Source organism: Clytia hemisphaerica, unplaced genomic scaffold (assembly GCF_902728285.1).
Source record: "Clytia hemisphaerica strain Z4C2 unplaced genomic scaffold, Clytia hemisphaerica genome assembly, whole genome shotgun sequence".
Classification (NCBI taxonomy): domain Eukaryota; kingdom Metazoa; phylum Cnidaria; class Hydrozoa; order Leptothecata; family Clytiidae; genus Clytia; species Clytia hemisphaerica.
In genome coordinates, this window is record NW_027103603.1 from 591,951 (window position 1) to 612,186 (window position 20,236).

The window sequence follows — 20,236 nt, forward strand, 5'->3', positions numbered from 1 at the left end:
TAAGGCATATGATGATCTGAAAAGTTTCTCCAGCGGAATTTTACAAAACCGCGTTCGGCGGGGTCTGGGAAAAACTATGACACGTGACCAGATACCGGTATCCGATTGGCCCGCAGTTTTCAAGATTTATTTATCATTTTATAGGAAACAATTTTTTGTAAGAAATAAGTAGCAAAAACCTCTGTATCTTTTGAAAAATTGAATATTTTCCAAGAATTTTTTCAGATGATAACCGGCAATTGTACATGGAACAATCTGAATCTTCACCTGTCAGAAATACTAACTTTTTTCCTGTTGGAATGCCCTTTGTTGAGCACCTGAACATATCATGGCTACAAAATCATAAATAATATCATTTAATTTGGAGTTTTGAGACCTTTTTCAAGCCAAAAAATAATTTCCAGAATTTAGAGTTGGTATTTGTTTATCTTCCAAATGTATTAAAAAGTTCTCATGAAAGTTTTTTGAAGTCTGATTGCAAAATGTATCAACCCAAAAAACTGATCATCGAGCGAAACCGCTCAACAAAAAGCTCAACAAACATAAAATTTCTCCAATATTTTATCCAAAAAGAGTATCCAAATATCCAACAATACAAAGAGAGCCTAAACTAGTCAACCTCTTAATGTTTGAATCAAATTTTTTGTCGGTTGAATGCCTGACAGACATTTCGCACACGTTAAGTTATAATTGTTAGGATAAAATGCTTCATTCCTCCTAATAATCAAGCAGATAGCAAGAGAGAAGTAATCATTACATAAGAGAACATACCTGTAATAATTTGGTTGGTGTTTGAGCCTTCATCTTGAACAAAAATAAGAAAACATCCAAGCAAAATCAGTTGTCTGGTTGTACAAAATACAACTTTCAAAACAGTCTTTCAAAGCTTTTAGGTCATTAAGTATGAGCAGCCACTTCTGTGGGTGTATTTCAGAGCTACACTAAAATAAATAAACAACATTTGAAACATTGAACTTTCCTTTATAAGTCTCCAAATCCATAAAAAATTCAAAACATTGACCAAGAGCCAAAACGTAGATTTCAGGCGCCATCTTGGATTTGGTTCGGAGCAAGAAAGCCACGGTCGCAGTAGAATCGGTTTTGTTTAGCCCACGCATCCAAAGACGGCCCGAGCAAATCGATAAATTTTATGCGAATGCCGCGATTGAATCGTGAAAAGTACTCTGAAATTTCAGAGTGTCGGCCATCAAAGAAAACCCGAGAACCTTCGCAGGTCTTCTTGCAGAACCATTCCCTTTAGAGCGCATGCGTGGAATGAGTGGAGCACGAAGAGCTGCTTGGAGGTTATCCCACCATGCGCGGGTCATGCATGCAAACTTTAAAATGAGCGAGGCAAGACGTGCCAACCTCGTTTCCAGACTGTTTTCGAAAAGATAGTATGTTTTAAAAAAGATAGTATCGTTTTAAAATAGATAGTATTGTTTAAAAAAAGATAGTATCATTACAAAAGATAGTATGTTTTTAAACGAAGATAGTATGTTTTAAACGAGAATAGTATTTTTTCAAACGGAAATAGTATTTTTTCAACGAAAATAGTATTTTTTCAACGAAAATAGTATTTTTTGAACGAAAATAGTATGTTTTAATCGAAAATAGTATTTTTTTAAAAAGATAGTATGTTTTAAACGAAGATAGTATTGTTTTAAAAAGATAGTATTTATTTCCGCTTTGGCGCGCCATAGTTACCGGTGTTACCTCATGAAAAATGGCGCGAAGTCCCTGGCTGGACAATTTTTTTAGTGATGATCAAATCAAAAGGATTGATAGAAAGAAATGGCTTCAAGTTACAAAAGTAAGTAGTTTTTAAACACAAAATCTATATATATATTTCCTACTAAAAGGTATTAGGACCCATTATCCGTACATTTGTTTGTTTATAAAAAAAATGAAATATGAATATTAGACAGGCAGCTCTGACGACATCTAAAATCTGGACGACTTTGGGACAAACGTCGAGTTGATTTTTCTTGTTCCCATATATCTACTGATCCTAAAAATTTGACTCGGCGTCCGAAAATTTATTTAACGGACATGTCCGGTAGTAATTTGTCAAATGATGACGTCACCACAAAAAGTGAAAATTTGATTTCAGCATATAATAATGATATATATACCATTCGACGCATTTTTCGATCTAGTTTCTAAATCACATCAGTCTCAATAGGTAAAAATTTAGATTTCAAAAGTTATGACTTAAATTTGACATGTGATTTTGGTCAATCATGACCCTCTCACCCCCTAAAAATGTCAAATTTCAACGTCATCAAATCGAAAAACAATTTACACCATTCGAAAGCTCGTCAAAAACTATATAGAAGACAATTAAACGGGTATATTCGATTTCTCAGCCTAACTCGAGAAAATTGACATCGTAATTCCTTATAAAATGAGGCATTTTTTCAAAAATGACGTCATAGATTAAGAGCTAGGGACCTCAATAACTTCTCATATTCAAATTTTTACTTATTAAGATTGATGTGATTTGAAATCTACATAAAAAAACGCTTCAAATGGTATGTAAAAGTTTGAAATTTTGCAACATCAATTTTTCACTTTTGCTTGTGACGTCATCAATTAATAAATTATTCTCGGACACGTCCGGTAAAGATTTTTAAACATGCCGAGTAAATTTTTCTGACTCTCTAAACTATAAAGATTTCTAAATAAGTACTCAATATTTGTCCCTCGAATTTTCACTGATTCACTTTTTTTGATGTCATCAGCTGCCTGTCTATATTAATTAAACCAGGCGTCCGCGCTCGATAGGATCGATCATCAGAACGGCTCGATGACGGATCGATATGTGATCGATGGATTACTTATCGATCCGGATAGGAGATCAATAGAGGATCGATACTCAAGATTTTTTTAAGCTTATGATTAGTTATCGATCTATCATCGATCTATCATCGATCTTTTATCGATCTTATCGACCCTATCGACTCTATCAAGTATATCGATTCGTCATCGATCGTTAATCGATTCGTCATCAATGCAAAATCGATTTATAATTGATTTATATTATAATCGATGACGAATCGATTAGGGGACCCGTCCATATTCATTTGACAACGCAAAACGTCAAATTGACGTTATCCTCTGAACCCCCCACCCCCCACAGATAACGTCAAGCGATGTACTGATGTATACCAAAAGTTGTACCCATTTTTCATCAAAGTTTTCCCGTTCCGTCGCAAAGTCCGTACTTGGTTGTACCCGTGCGTGTATGTGTTCTTTTAACTAATGACCTTTATTTAAAAAGAAATTAAAAGCTCCACTTGGCGCTAGGTCCGTGCCGTGCTTTAGGCGTACCACCTTCTTTGCCCACTTGTGCGATGTGGTTCGCTCGATCGCGCAAACAATGAAAATATGATGTAATGATATCATAGCGCGAACCAATGGGATTATGCGAGCAGCAAATTTTCATGTACTTCATACACGAATATGTTTTCGAAAGCTTATAAAGTATAGTGTGGTTGGTGGTTACAAATATCCGCGATTTTCACAAAAAGGTATACCTTTGATTTCTTATAACGTCAAACCTAACTTTTGAAAACCCCCCCACCCCCTCATAACGTCAATTTGACGTTTTGCGTTGTCAAATGAATATGGACGGCTCCCCTTAACGATCGATGACGAATCGATTAACGATCGATGACGAATCGATTAACGATCGATGACGAATCGATTAACGATCGATGACGAATCGATTAACGATCGATGACGAATCGATATACTCGATTGAAATACTAGCTCGATATTGATCAACGAAGGATCGATACTCAAGACTTTTTAATGGCTGAATCTTCCATCGATCTCCTATCCAGATCGATAAGTAATCCATCGATCACATATCGATCCGTCATCCACGTGCGTTTGGTTTGGGAACGCGAAACACGAACGCAAACTACCCATGTCTAAACTTTTCAATATATCTCCAGAACTAACAGATTTTTTGAAATTCTGTAAAAAGGTCTAAGTTCCTGAATAGTTTTACTATGTTCTATGGAAAAATCATAAGCATCAGTCAAATACTCGTTCATCTATTTAAGATTGAAGACAAAAATTTGCGAAGAAAAATAAACCTTGAGCACAAAAATTGCTTTTTTAAACACTTTTTTCCACCGAAAAACAAATAACTTTTACAGACTTACCTTCCCCAAACATTGAAGAAGCCTCTACTAATTAAAGTAAATGAGATAAGATAAGATAAAACCTTAAAATCAACCAGAATTTACAACCTTTCGTCCAAAGCAAAAGACGTGCTTTTCTCGCCGCCATCTTGAATTTAAAATGAGAATTCTAGAGAATTCCATTCGTTTCCAGCTCCCGCGGTCTTTTTTCATCCAATCAGATCGCGCGATTTCACTTTCGCTTTCTCTAGTCCAATAAGACTGCGGGATTTGAGTCATGTGACTTATCTATTAAAAACCCGCGCGAAATACAGGGGGTCACAAATAGAAATACAGGGGGTCAAACTACAGACTACAGGAACTGAAAGCAAGCAATTAAGGCCAATATTTTTGGTTTTTCTGAAGGACAAAAGGTAAAGGAAGCTTTACTGAAAGAGGGATAAGGCTGGGACAATCTATTTAAAAGATATGGACATAAAAAGGCACTTTTTTGGGTGATAATTAAGATTTTACTTAGAAACTTTTATTCTCTTACCCCCGTCTCGGGCCCCCCTGATATGAGCAAGGGAACCATGATGGCCACCCCTACTGAAAATTTCAGATCAAAACAAACAAGGAATTAAAGTCTGTCCAGATATAATTGGCAGTGGAAACAAGAATGCCTGTAACTTTTGATAGTCAAATATGATTATGGAAATTTTTTTTGCTTGTTTTAGAGAATCAAAAGCGCTATATTTGAATGTATTTTTGGTTGAAAAATTCGCGATTTTTAGCGGTTAAATTTGCAATTGTAAAAATTGAGCTTTTTTTCTACTTATGCTATAACGTTCATTTTTACACCAGTGGTAGTTCAACCTTAGGTTAAGAAGTTTGTTAAATTTCAAGGCGAACAGAAAAGTCCTTCGGAAGATATGGGACCTGAAATATCCCTTGGTAGCACTTTTCTTTGAAATATCAAATCTCCAACTTATTACTAAAAACGGGGGTAGTGATATGATAAAACAGTTTTTCGATCATAACACATTTTACGATCTCTTTAATGACCTCATAGCCAAAACTGTGTTTAGTGTTTTGGGAATTAGCAAAGTTCTTTAATGACTTAAAAATAACAAAGGCAATATAAGTTCTTGCTTATCTTTTCAATAAAAACAATTAAAAATACTGTGATTTCACTTCGTTTCGAAATAATCAATGATCCCAATAATACCAATGCACCAACACTTAACACTTTCCAACTTTTAATTGCACTGTTCAAAAAAGATAACATAACCCCCGTTTTTAGTAATAAGTTGGAGATTTGATATTTCACAGAAAAGTGCTACCAAGGGGTATTTCAGGTCCCATATCTTCCGAAGGACTTTTCTGTTCGCCTTGAAATTTAACAAACTTCTTAACCTAAGGTTGAACTACCACTGGTGTAAAAATGAACGTTATAGCATAAGTAGAAAAAAAGCTCAATTTTTACAATTGCAAATTTAACCGCTAAAAATCGCGAATTTTTCAACCAAAAATACATTCAAATATAGTGCTTTTAATTCTCTAAAACAAGCAAAAAAAATTTCCATAATCATATTTGACTATCAAAAGTTACAGGCATTCTTGTTTCCACTGCCAATTATATCTGGACAGACTTTAATTCCTGTAACTCGAAGAAAATTGGAAAAAACTGGTTTTTGACTGTTTCTGATCCTAAAGTGCTATTTTTTGGTAAAAGCTATACAATTTATGTTTGGATTTCTAGAAAGCTTACCCATTCATTGTTAATACATTTTTTATTTGAAAGTAATCTCTTCATGGAATAAAAAGATATAGTCAAATCTTGTAGGGTCATTTTTCAAAATTTTTTTGCCAAATTCGATTTTCGCATTTCGCCATTTTACCCTACGCAAACGCACGTGCATCGAGCCGTTCCGATGATCGATCCTATCGAGCGTGGACGCCTGGATTGAAAACCAGTCGAACCAAATCGAATGCAATCGACCGATTGAAATTCGATTGTCGAATCTCAATCAAATATTACCGCAATTTTCAGATTCGATTGATATTCGATTGCGTTCGATTGATGTTCGATTGCAACATACAAAGATTTCCAAATCCCCCTCTAAAGTAATGCAATGAAAAATGAAACTTTTCTATGTTTCACTTTTTTGCACTTATTCTTCAAAATGAAAATATCTAAGATTTTAAGTTCTTCTTTTGGATAGAATGCCACGTATCATTGGTCTTTATGTATTATCCTTTTATCTAATACATACTATACTTTTTATCTATTGGATAGATATCTATGTATCTATGTATCTATATATCTACATATCTACGCATCCATGTATCTATGTATCTACATATCTACACATCTATGTATCTACATATCCACGTATCTATGTATATATGGAAGCGTAGATATGTAGATACATAGATACATGGATGCGTAGATACATAGATACATGGATGCGTAGATACATAGATACATGGATGTGTAGATATGTAGATACATAGATACATAGATACGTGGATATGTAGATACATAGATGTATAGATATGTAGATACATAGATACATGGAAGCGTAGATATGTAGATACATAGATACATAGATACGTGGATATGTAGATACATAGATGTGTAGATATGTAGATACATAGATACATGGATGCGTAGATATGTAGATACATAGATACATAGATACGTAGATATATAGATACATAGATACAAAGATACATAGATACATGGATATGTAGATGCATAGATACGTAGATATATAGATACATTTATATGTAGATATATAGATACATAGATACATAGATACATGGATGCGTAGATATGCATAGATATGTGGATATGTAGATACATAGATGCGTAGATATGTAGATATATAGATACATAGATACATAGATACATGGATATGTAGATATATAGATACGTAGATACATAGATACATGGATGCGTAGATACATACATACATAGATACATGGATGCGTAGATATGTAGATACATAGATGCATAGATACGTGGATATGTAGATACATAGATGCATAGATACGTGGATATGTAGATACATAGATGTGTAGATATGTAGATACATAGATACATGGATGCGTAGAAATGTAGATACATAGATACATAGATACGTGGATATATAGATATGTAGATACATAGATATATAGATACATGGATATGTAGATACATAGATACATGGATGTGTAGATATTATGTTATATATCAGTATTATAGTATATTATAGTAGTATAATAGTATAGCATATTATATATTAAGACCAATGATACGAGGCACTCTATCCCTTCTTTTATTCAATGATTTTTTACGGTACTTTGTTGACAATGTAACTCTCGCATCAAATTCCCGCTTTCTTCAGTAAATTGAAGATGAGAAAAAACCTGAGCCACGGATCATGGATTGAAACAAATGGGTGGAATTTTACAACCGCCCAACGTGCAAGGCACTGAGAGGCCACGGGTGCCAAAAAGAAGGGCCGTTTGAAATGCGGCAACCTCATTGTTGGAAATTTGATAAACACCTGCAAAGAGAGACCACTTTCGTTTTTTGTTTCAGTTTGATTTTGATATAAACTTCTTTCAGCAGGGATTACTTTGTCAATGTACATGTACACATGTATTGTGTCAACTTGTCAGCATTGTATTGTTGTAAAGGGAAAGATAAAAGAGGTAAGACTAGCCTAGTTTCTAATCCTGATATAGGAGTTTAAGTTTAGACTGAACAACTTCCATCGAAATGATCTGTCACAGTCTACCATTTTTAACACGGTTCGAGGATTGAGCCGATAACGCTTGCAGAACGCCCGGGAGCTCTCGCGCGGGTGAAAAATTTAATCTGTTAATTATTTTCTCAAGCGAAGAGTACGCGAAGCGATTCTAGTTTTACGATGGTGTCGCCGATCATCAGTGGATAGTATAGACCTTTTTTCAAAGAGGACGTCCTGTTGAATAATTATGTACTCCAGCCATAAAAACAATGATAGAGCCATGCATAATTACTGTATCATGCATATTGTAATAATTATGCATGGTTTTATCATTGTTTTTCTGCTGGACTACATAATTATTCAATAGGGTGGCCTCTTTGAAAAAAGGTCGATTCAATTATCATTATTCTTTTATTTTCAGTTTTAGTGGATAACCAAACAGCCCTGCGTGCTGTGATAGATGGTGCTTGAGACTAGGTTTGATATAGAGAAGTACTATAAAGAAAAGTACTTTAAGGCGGCATCACAAATATCTTGTTTCGCGTCGCCTGACCGACTCTCAAAAATTTAGTAGAATTGAGTCGGTGAGTCATCAAATTTGTCGGACTTTTTCTGTCAATGATGTTTCCTTCGTTCAAAAGTTTTATTATTGCCATTTTTTTGCGAGCGATTTCTAGCGCATTCGTGGCATTTTGACTTATCATAGAAGTTCTAGTTCTAGTTCTACTTCTAGTTCTAGTAGTTAAATTCTGTCTCACAGTCCTTGATAACTCTCCCCAATAGGGTTCCAGACAGTAGATGCATAGTTGAGGATTGGGTTTATGTACGTCTTATGGGCTTTTGCTTTGGTGCATCCTCTCAAATTTCGCTGTAGGAAGTTTCGTGCTTGTTTACCTTTTTTGCAAACCATATCAATGTGTGTATTCCATTTCAAGTGTTTGTTTATAATGACACCAAGATATTTGACATTGTCGACACATTCAAGAATCACATTGTGAATGGTGTAGTTAGCAAGAAATGGTTTTGTTTTATTAGTTGTACGCAATAGTTTACAATTACCTGGGTGGAATTCCATGCTCCATAAGTCTTCCCATATTTTGAGGTTATTCAAGTCGTTTTGTAAATTTATTATGTCTTCAAGTGATATGGTTCGGTAGAGATAAGCATAATCTGCAAATAATCGTATCTTAAAATCAACACATAGCAGAGGTCATTGATGTGTATGAGGAATAATAAAGGACCCAATACTGTTCCTTGTGGGACTCCTGACTTGACTTCAGCAAACTTTGATGTTTTACCATTGACCACAGCTTGTTGCGTTCGATTCCTATTGATTTTTTCCAAGATAGGTGACTACCTCTGACTCCATAGTGCTCAAGTTTGTGGCGATGCTTTGAATGGTCAACCTTGTTGAAAGCTTTGCTGAAATCGAGCAGAATCAAATCAACTTGATCACCATTATTCAAAGCTTGCGCCAAAGTCATTTACTGTTAACAAAAGTTGAGATTCACAGGATCTTTATTCTCTGAAACCATGTTGCAATTCTGACTTTGAGGATTTAAAAGATCACCAGTAAAATTGGTCTTTATAGGGCGTAATATGCCATATTGTAAACAAAACATTTTTTCGATCAGGAAATTAAATTTTAAGAAATTTCCAAATTTTGAGCTTTGAAACGCAAAATCAAATTCCGCAAAAATGTCTCCCCTTAAGGGAAAAGAATTGGACATCTCTAAAAATTTGACTTTATTTTTTATTGCATGATTGATGAGCTTTCTAGATATATCACAACATCAGTATCATCATAGATTTTCTTACAATAGTTTTATTTTAATTTCAGAATTTGAAACCTGTGTCCTGTTGAAAAGCTATTTATTCCAGCACATGCAAACAGTAAATCCATAAGGGGGCAGAAAGGCACGGTGTGGTAAATTATTTTAATAATTAATCATCTTTTTTGTTAAAGTTTTGGAAGGAAACTAAAGATGGTATGATTTGTATTTTGAATGATGGATCACATTCTATCTATGGTCTACTCCAAAAGAACGCCATTGGGGAATTTGAAAAGTAATCTTCTTAAAACTTATTTAAACTCTGTGGCATTGAATTTTAGCATTACTCTTATGGTCAAAGATCTTTTTTGCACCATTTTTAGGTACAGTCTTCATTTAAACTTCAAAGGACCTGCAAATGTTTTTCTTGGTGTTTTCTTGAGACATTTTGATATGCTGTCATTTTGTTGTATACAGTTTGTACAATTCCATATTGTCATTTTATATTTATAGGAATTCCAATTTGGAGAAGAAATATTTAAAGGGTGCCGACATTGTAGTTGAACTCGGAGAAAAATCCAACCAAGAGGTTTTATTGATGATTTTAATTAAAAATTTTCAGGCTACAAATAAAGTTATTAGTCCATGGCTAAAAAAAATCAGATTGTTTATTTACCACCTTAAATGATAGTTTATGATAAATTTCCTGCCCTTGGTTTTATGACCAGTTATGTCGTGTATATATGTAATTTTTTCAAGAAATGAAGGGGAAAAAATAATTCAGGAAATTGACACTAAAAGTCTCATATTCATTGTTTTAATTAATCCAGCCTGACTGGAAAAATTTTGTTTTCTATTTTACAATAGGACTATTGCATGATTATTGAGATGTTTAATTCAATCGGATGTGGTGTGAACAGTGTTGAAGATCACCCATTTGTTGAAATCCAGCGCTTGAAGAAGATCAATGATTTCTTTGATGATGTACCACGTTCTTTGCCGAAAGCTACATTACAAGCCTTTGAAGTCTTGTCTCGTATTCAAGGTGAGAATGTGCTATTAGATTTTAGATATATGTTAGAGAACATCTTAGCATCTTAAAATCATCTCAGTAGAATTTGGGCTCAGCAATAATAATACATTATATTCCTATTCAATTCTATTATAAAAAAACTCGAGCACATGGTGAGTCTCAACTCAAATTTCTGTTTGTATTGTTAATTCTTTCTGTTCAATGTATACCTTAAGGGGATTAATTTTCGCAGCAACTAATTTTTGCGAGACAGCTTACCTCTCAAATAATTTAATTTTCGAGGGACTTATTTTCGCGACTAACTTCAACTGTAAACTTTCGCGAGGATTTAATTTCGCGAATTGGCAAATTTTTTCAGATTTTCAGATTTTTCGTTAGTTTGATTACGACATTTTGTGTGCACAAAATTTACTCGAATTATAGAGACATTCGAGTAATGGAGACTCATTTAAGAGAGTTTCTTGGCTGAAAGGATATCAAACGAAGCTCGATTTAATGAAACAGTGTCAAATCAAATAGTTTCTAAATTCTATTAAAAGACTTAAGCACGACATTAAATTAGGGCCGGCGTAAAAAGACTTAAAATTTATGGCATAAAAACTTAATTTTCGCGAGGATTAAATTTCGCAAATTTAGCGAGAGATCAGAGTTTGAAAATTTTTGTGAGGGATTATATTTTGCGAAAATTTGTGAAATATAATCCCGCGAAAATTTATTCCCCTAAGGTACATCATTTTTTGTGGATATTCTTAACACACATGTATTTTTTAGGATGGCCAGAGCGTGAAATGGACAATAGTTTTGGATATACTTCAATATTTTCTCAAACACAAACACAGTATTCTCAAAACTTTCAAGTTTTCTCTTCCTCCAGCGATCAAAACAGTCAACAACAAACCTCAAAAAAGTCAAATCAAAACGACACAGAACAAAATAGTCAACCTGTTGTCTCTATCATTTCTGGCAAAAGCAATAAACATGTTCACAAAGATCTAACCCAAACTAGTCAATCTGACCTATCCAGTTCTAAAGATAATGAGGCATCGAACACTCAGCATTCTAAAGAAAAAAACATCCAAAGTAATGAAAAAGAAGAGAAGACCCGACAAACTGTTCCTTCAAATAATAACATCAGTGAAAACAAGAAAAGTGATACCAAATCAAAACAAAATAAAGCACAACCCAATGTTAATAAGGACAATAGATTGAAAAAACAATATGTGGCAATAACTGAAGCTCTGCCATCGGCGATCACCACAACCATTACCAGTAGGTTTACTGGTTTCACAGATGAATCGGACAAATTGCAAAGTCAAGAATACCCTCCTATTATTAAAAAGGTAACTTTACAGGAAGATGTTGTTAATGACTCTGTAGCCTCTACTGATGATGAATTACTTGAGTCTGAAAGTGAGCGTAACTTTCCCAACAAACAGAAAGGAAGCCACGATCTATCAAGGAAAAGAAACAGATCTAATGAGTTAATTGACATGGAAGTAGAAAAAGATCTTTCAAAATTACCGCAAAGTAGAGCAACAGAAAAAAATGTTGAAAAAACAGACAACCTTATGGAAACTATTAATAAAATATTAAAATTATGTCAAATATGTCAATCAAAGAATCCAAAAAGTCCTTGTAAATCTGTGAGCTCACAAGAAAGTTCTCCAGTAAAACAGGGAAATAAAATACCTAGGAAAGTGTTGAATTTATGTGAAGCATGTGATAAACAAATAGGTGTTTTGTTAAGTCCAACCTCCAGTAGTGCTGATAAAGAAGAATCTCCTGGGGAAAATAACCAGAAACAAATTCTAATGAAAACAAATAACAAAGATGGCGGAATTTCTTTAACAAATGTTCAAGAAATAAAAAGAACTGAAAATATAATTGAAAATGAAAGTAATTCTGAAACCGAAACTGAAACTGAATCAGAAGAGGAAGGTTGTATTCATGACCCAACGAGACAATGTTTTTCATGTTATATTCGCTCAACAGCATTCACTCCGCTACCTAAATTACTTGTTGAAAGTTCCAAAAGAGGATGTGTTTGCAATAAACAGATGGTTTCGTGATATTTTTTTATTTATTCATTGCAAGTTTAACATTTTGTCAATTCTTTAAAGGTCCTTTGCGATAATACGCTGAAAAGATTTTAAAATGAATTTTCTTTGAAAATTTTTCTTTTGCGTTAGCTAGCTGAAATGAAAGAAATCGCAAAAATTAGTCTTTTCTAAATTACATTGAAATGGTTATTTGAGACGAAGATATGCAACAAAAGTTATTCAATTTGAATCTTAATAATTTGAGCCCACTGGGATACAAACCTATTTTATGAATTGATTTTATTTTCGAATTCTCAAACGTGTTTTGATCTTCTGTAAAACATTTTTTGGAGTATTTTAAAATCCTTAGAACAATACCAACAAGATTTTAACAATCTCATTGATGGTGATTTATTTTCTTTGTACTCAATTGTGTTAAAGGAAAAGACTTGCTCTAAGGACTGTAGAAGGTATGAAATGGATGAATACTGAAAGAGATTCAAGGTCGAAATTCAAGGTAAGGCACAGCAGCATCATTTATATCCGATCAAATTCTTTCATTATATTTTTCTTTTTTCTTTAGACAAAAACAAGAAATAAAAACTAAAAGAAATAAGAACTCTTTCCTAATGGATGACCTTTATGATGACGTAAACAATTTCGATAATGACTTCGTAGACGAGCATGACGTCAGCGATTTTGATGGCGAATTTTTTAACCCTGATGGAATACATAAAGATGCTGAAGATAATGATGACAAATTTATTGGCCTAAACCACGAGTTATTTGTTGATAAAGAATTTGCAGAAAATTTAGAAGATCTACATGTCGATAATGAGGACGATGCACACGAGTCAGCTCTTTTTGATCCGCCTCTTTATAAACAACGTTACCATGCTGTTGCTAAAGAGATCAATAAGGTTAGCCCAAAGTGTGTATTGGATATGGGATGCTCTGAAGGGCAATTTTTGCCAGTAATCAAATCAATGTGTCCATCTGTTGAGGAGATCAGTGGAGTTGATATTGACTGGTTAGGGTTGTGGAGAATGGGTGGTCGACTACGCCCATTAAGTATGTATGTTTTAAAGCGAGACAAACCTTTGACTATGAGATTATTACATGGGTCAATAACCGAACCTTCATTGGTGTGGATTTTATATCTTGTATCGAAGTCATTGAACATTTATATCCAGAGGATCTTACCAAAGTACCTGATGCTATCTTTGGTGTTTTGAAACCGAAAACAGTCGCAATTACAACTCCTAATGGCGAATATAATGTTTTGTTTAATAAGTTTTCTGGGATGAGACACTGGGACCATAAGTTTGAATGGACTCGTGCTGAGTTTGAAAAGTGGTGTGAAGACATAGTGAAAAAGTACCCTTATATAGTTGAATATTCTGGGATTGGTGAACCCCCTAAGGAGAGATCAGATGTTGGTTATTGTTCACAGATGGGTCTATTTACACGACAACCGCAACATCCTTGGTTAAATATTATCTGTCAACCGGAGGAAAGGCTAGAATATGAAGTAGTTCACGAGTTTATTTATCCACACGATTCGACCGAACGTTCTCAAAAGATTCTAAATGAGATATGTTATTTAGTAAATCGGTTTTACAGTAGCCAAGGAGAAGAAGTTGATGAATCCTTTGATAGAACCATATCTTTGGTCGAACTTTTGGAATACCCAAGTATAAATAAACTACAGACCAACTTGAAAGAGGTTGTTGACATTTTACAGACTGAAAAACATCCTTATGATTTGAGTGAAGATGAACAATCACTTGTGGTTCATTTTAATTCATTAAGTATTGTTAACGAGGAAGAAGAGTCATGGGATTGAGGATAGAACTTTTTATCATTTCTATCACTATATTTTTTGGGGTCTTCTTTGCAAAAACAAATTTTTCAATTCTAATGGACTATTCCATTACATGTTTCATTTTATAAGCAAGTGTCTGCCCCTTGGTCGGGCTCGAGTATGTTTAAGCTTTCTTATTTTATTTTTTTATTTTCCGATTTATTTAATGTTGGTCTGACATAGTTATAATAAAATACTAATTAATACCAACTGTAGAGAAATACGCAATACTATAATAAAGAATATATAAGATAAAAAAATTTTATATACATATTTTACAAAGACAAACATTTGTAAGGTTTATTTTCTTTCACGCGAGGATGGAAAGAATCGATTGATGGTTTGAGCTTATTTTTTTTGGGATTTGATTCCGATCAGGCTTCCTCGGAATAAAAAGGGATTGAGTTCCAAAACGTTGAGACTTAGCCTTAGGTATTGTCATCAAAACTTTGTTTCGGAAGTTAAATTTTTTTCCTTCGTTATATAGATTTGTTGCATGACTTTGGATTTAATTTATTTTCAGATTTGTAAACCTCACAAAGTAGAAAGCAAAGCTGAATTTCATGAACCGTTTTACATTTGGCGTTTTGCAATAAAACCTCATAGTCATTTATGATGAAATCACAAAGTAATGTTCTTAATGCCCGTTTATGGACTTTGGGTGATTTCTTCATATGTAGTTTTATTAAAAACATCCAAATTTGGTGGCATAGTTAAATGTTGACATGATGTAAGCGTTTAAATATCAACTTTCGTTGATCAAAATTTAAATAATTGCGAATTCTGTTCAGACTCCAGACTCTCGACCTACTTTAGAGCAAAGATCATTGATATGTAATTCGAAAGTGAGATGTTTATCAATGTAATACGAGAAGCTCAACAGAATCGTAGATTTAATAGTTACATTTCTGACAGTGATTTCTATAGGATATTCTGATTTCCTAAAACTAGCATTTGAATTTACCAGGATTGCAGCAAGGTAGTTTTTTAAAAAAAACCAGTCTAAGATTATTTCTAGGTCAAACTCTAGATTCGAGATGACTTCTGCAAGAGTTTTCAGCACAACGAGTGTAAGGTATTATCATCGGCAAAATTGCAAATGCTAGCTTTTTACAATAAAAGAAATAAATCATTTATGAAAATATTAAATAAAAGAGGCCCGAGAATCGAGCCTTGTGGAACACCTAGAGTGATCTCTTGCCATTCGCTGTATTCAGAGCCGATTTTTGTTCTCTGATAGCGATTACTCAGATAACTTTGCAATAGTTCAAGACTCTTTGTATCAATTGCGTAGGCTTTGAGCTTTGCAACCAGAAGTTTGTGATCAATGCAATCGAAAGCCTTCGACAGGTCCATCAAAACTGCCCCCACCTTTCCGGACCCATCAAGACTTTGATGCCATTGACCAATCATTTGTATTAATGCATGCTGAGTGCTGTGTTTAGCTCTAAACCCGCAGAGTCTTGAATCGAAAATGTCATCGAAGTAGGAAGAGAGTTGGTAATGAATTATTCTCTCATAGATTTTAGAAAAAGCTGGTAAAATACTAATTGGTCGATAGTTTTTCTTCAGAAACTTATCTTCCTTTTTATAAACAGGAGTAACCCTTGCCTTCTTAAGACTTTGGGGGAATTTGAATTTTCAAAGCATCCAGGCATAGCATATGCTTACTATATGTTTTCATAAACATATTGTTATACTCTTCATTCACCCAACCCAACTTTTTATAAAATATCAGAGATTTATTAGTTAACATTCGATTCAAAAAGCGTTTAGATTTTTGGAGCTGTGGAATGTGGCTACAATCATTGACAAAACCTATGACACAAAGCCCAAAATTGAGTTCCTTCCCCCTCCCCCCCCCCCCAAACCATGTTGTCGGAGGGTGCTGAAGACTAAGCAATATTTCTTTCCCAGCAACATTGTTCGGAGGGGAGGGGGAGGTTATTGCCCTGCCATATTATTGCCATAATATATTGACAACGGTTGTAATCGTGGAATATCTTTTTTTACTTGATCACTTCCAAACCTTTTTGAACAGAAAAAGATTGACCACATGAAAAATATTTCAGGCTGACGCATATGCTTATGTTATGCTTAGAAAATCTGCAAATCTGATCCTTCACCTGGAAATACTTCTCGGATTACCCCCAGGAAATTTCGTCCATCACCTCCCCCCGGTATGGATATAAAATGGAATGACCCAATCTTTCAGGATTTGATTATTATTGAATATTGAATATTTCCTTATAGTCAACATATTTTTGGCCATTTTCCACGTTGGAAATCAAGGAGTTGAGGGCTCTTTTTTAAGTTTCATTTTTTCATCTTTAGATTGTTAAATAGTTACAATTCTACTGATTAAAAAATTGAAACTTTTCTTGATACTTTTAAAGAGCTTTTTGCTATACATATGCTGTTCTAGCCATATTTTTAAGTTGATATTGTTTTAGTGTCAATAGCATTGTTGTTTTTTCTCAACTTCAGTTGAGCTAGAATCTGACAATGTATGTGTGTGTGTATGTGTGTGTGTGTGTGTGTGTGTGGTGTGTGTGTGTGTGTGTGTGTGTGTGTGTGTGTATGTATGTATGTATGTCTGTCCGAAAACTTTGGGGCAGACTGGAGACTTCAAAAATGATCGGATTTGGTTGAAATTTGGCACACTCGTTCCTTGGGTGAATATCTGGGGGTGTTTTTTTCATTTTTTGAAAATTTTCATTTTTAAGGGCGTGGTCGCGAGTTTTCGCCAAAACGAGGCTAAAACTTTGGGGCAGGCTGGAGACTTTAAAAATGATCGGATTTGGTTGAAATTTGGCACACTTGTTCCTTGGGTGAATATATGGGGGTGTTTTTTTCATTTTTTGAAAATTTTCATTTTTAAGGGCGTGGTCGCGAGTTTTCGCCAAAACGAGGCTAAAACTTTGGGGCAGGCTGGAGACTTTAGAAATGATCGGATTTGGTTGAAATTTGGCACACTTGTTCCTTGGGTGAATATATGGGGGTGATTTTTTCATTTTTTGAAAATTTTCATTTTTAAGGGCGTGGTCACGAGTTTTCGCCAAAACGAGGCTAAAATTTTGGGGCATGATGGAGATATCAAAAATGGTCGGATTTGGTTGAAATTTGGTACACTTGTTCCTTGGGTGAATATCTGGGGGTGTTTTTTTCATTTTTTGAAAATTTTCATTTTTAAGGGCGTGGTCGCGAGTTTTCGCCAAAACGAGGCTCAAACTTTGGGGCAGGCTGGAGACTTTAAAAATGATCGGATTTGGTTGAAATTTGGCACACTTGTTCCTTGGGTGAATATCTGGGCGTGGTCACGAGTTTTCGCCAAAACGAGGCTAAAATTTTGGGGCATGATGGAGACATCAAAAATGGTTGGATTTGGTTCAAATTTGGTACACTTGTTCCTTGGGTGAATATCTGGGGGTGATTTTTTCATTTTTTGAAAATTTTCCTTTTTAAGGGCGTGGTTAAATCAGGATTGTTGTGATATGATGTCTGAATTCAAAGAAAGGGATTTATGTAAACATTTGTAGGTTTAAAAGATGAAATATGTAGAAACTTGATATTACCATTTCCTGCTCCACAATTTACTTTAAACCAGTTTCGGTGACTTTCCTTAGCAATTTTTTTTCTTTTCTTAACGTCTAGTCTTAACATTAGTTTTTCAAATTTTATGATGATAATTTGAAATTTAACGGGAACTATTAATGACTAGTTTTTGCACTCAAAACAATTCTAGAACCCTCTATTTTTTATCAGACTTAGCCTATTAAGTTTACAATTAGGCCTACGAATGATTGAAAAACACTGAAGTTGAGCCCAGTGCGGTTAGCACGTTCGACAGTTATATAAACATAGTTTTGTATATATAAAAATCTGAGTTTTTCTGAAAAAATCATGAAAAATCGCTACTAGACCCACTCAAATTCATCAAAAACATCAACCAATTCAACTTAAACATCACCATAACCATCCATCATGACGTCCACGAGGAATAGAAATACTCCGAATCCGCTTTGCAGTCCTTCATCCTGTGCTGACGACCAAAACGAAGAAAGTCTAACCTGCTCGAAGTGTAATCGACTAGTTCACTACATTTGTACAAGGCTACCACCCTACATGATTGCAGTCTGTAAAGACGGGAGAAGAACTGCGAACGCATGCAAATACGTGTGTCAAAATTGTGTGAAAGTAACTAAAGATCTTTTGGTCCTCTCCCCTCAACCTGGACCTCAACCATCCCTGCGAACGGCCGCCGAGCTTGCAAAATTAAATGAGACGATTAAAGAAAACGAAAAGACAATTAAGAAATTGAAGTCTAATGAACAACACCTTCTCGAGATAATTGAATCTCAAAAAAAGAGCTCACTAATCTCGAGAAGAAATTGTCTAATGACCCGGCGTTTCATACTGTCGAATATGTAGAGAGTAAACTGGAAAAGAAACTAGAAACCTTCCGAACGGAAATCTTAACATCATTGAAAGAGGAATGTAAAAAATCGTATGCTGCAGCAACTTCTGCCAATGTCCAAGTGCCTAATGACAATATCAAGACTGCCGTTAAAGAGGTCCACGAGGAGGAGGCAGCAGAAGAAAGGGATAAGATCAGAAGATCAAAGAACATCATCATCCATGGTGTTGAGGATCCAACGACAGAGGATGCTACCAAAAAAGATGAAGCATGGGTGAAAACACTCATCGAAAAGCTCCACGTCAAAATTAACATCAAGTATATCTCAAGAATTGGCAAATCAGTAGACGGGAAAAAGCGTCCCCTCATTGTTACTCTGAACAGTGAGGAAGAGAAAATGAATGTATTTGGAAATCTCCCAGCGCTAAAAGGAATTGATGCCTATAAGGGGATGAGCATTTGCGAAGATCTAACTCTAGCTCAAAGAAAAAAGTACAAAGAGGCGGCAGAAGATGCTAAGGCACGAAATCAAACCGAAAAAGATGGAGTCTGGAGAGTGCGGGGTTTTGCAAAAAACGGATTCGGTGTAAAGAAGATAAACGCCAAAGATCGGCAATAATCCAAACACGAAAAAAAGACGTAACAAAAAAGAAAGACGAACAAACTAACGAACGGAAAAACCTTAACATACTATATACTAATGCAGACCAACTAACTAAAATAAAGAAAAAAGAACTAAATGAAGTGATTTCAAAAGAACAACCCGATATTATTGCAATTTGTGAAGTAAAACCGAAACATTCGAAAAAAGAACGTCTCATACAAGACTACCACATTGAAGGCTACTCCGAACCCTACGAAACAAATGCCTTAAATAATGTTGGACGTGGAATCATCGTTTTGACACATAAATCGATCAAAAATGTAGTCGAAGTGACACCCAATAGTGAATTTCAGGAGGTATGCTTGCTGGAAATCAAACTCAAAGGAGCGGATTCTTTGCTTTTTGGATGTATTTATCGAAGTCCAACCAACACGCCAACATCAGCAAAAAACAATACAGCACTTAATCTTCTTCTGAAAGAAATAGCGATGAATAAGAAATACAGTCATAAGTGTATCGTCGGAGACTTCAACTATAAAGATATCAATTGGGAAAACTGGTCAACTCCTCACGATGACACGAAGGAAGACGAACAATTTCTCGAAGCTTTAAGGGACTCCTTCTTTTACCAACA

General features: G+C 34.7%; 1 protein-coding gene and 1 pseudogene across 2 annotated transcripts; both read left to right on the forward strand.

Annotated features, from left to right (window-relative positions):
* The first annotated feature begins 1,702 nt into the window (after nucleotides 1–1,702).
* On the forward strand, nucleotides 1,703–12,837 carry LOC136802067 (putative leucine-rich repeat-containing protein DDB_G0290503). Of its 2 annotated transcripts, XM_067058783.1 has the most exons (5): nucleotides 1,706–1,813; nucleotides 9,840–9,940; nucleotides 10,159–10,234; nucleotides 10,513–10,690; nucleotides 11,450–12,837. In XM_067058783.1, exons 1-5 carry the CDS (start codon nucleotides 1,727–1,729, stop codon nucleotides 12,745–12,747), a joined length of 1,740 nt encoding a protein of 579 aa, XP_066914884.1. In that variant the 5' UTR covers nucleotides 1,706–1,726; the 3' UTR covers nucleotides 12,748–12,837. The 2 variants fall into 2 exon arrangements, with proteins under 2 accessions (XP_066914885.1, XP_066914884.1); XM_067058784.1 differs by lacking the exon at nucleotides 9,840–9,940 and having other exon boundaries at nucleotides 1,703–1,813.
* A 453-nt stretch (nucleotides 12,838–13,290) lies between these two features.
* LOC136802059 (small RNA 2'-O-methyltransferase-like) lies at nucleotides 13,291–14,847 on the forward strand (annotated as a pseudogene).
* The last annotated feature ends 5,389 nt before the right edge of the window (nucleotides 14,848–20,236 follow it).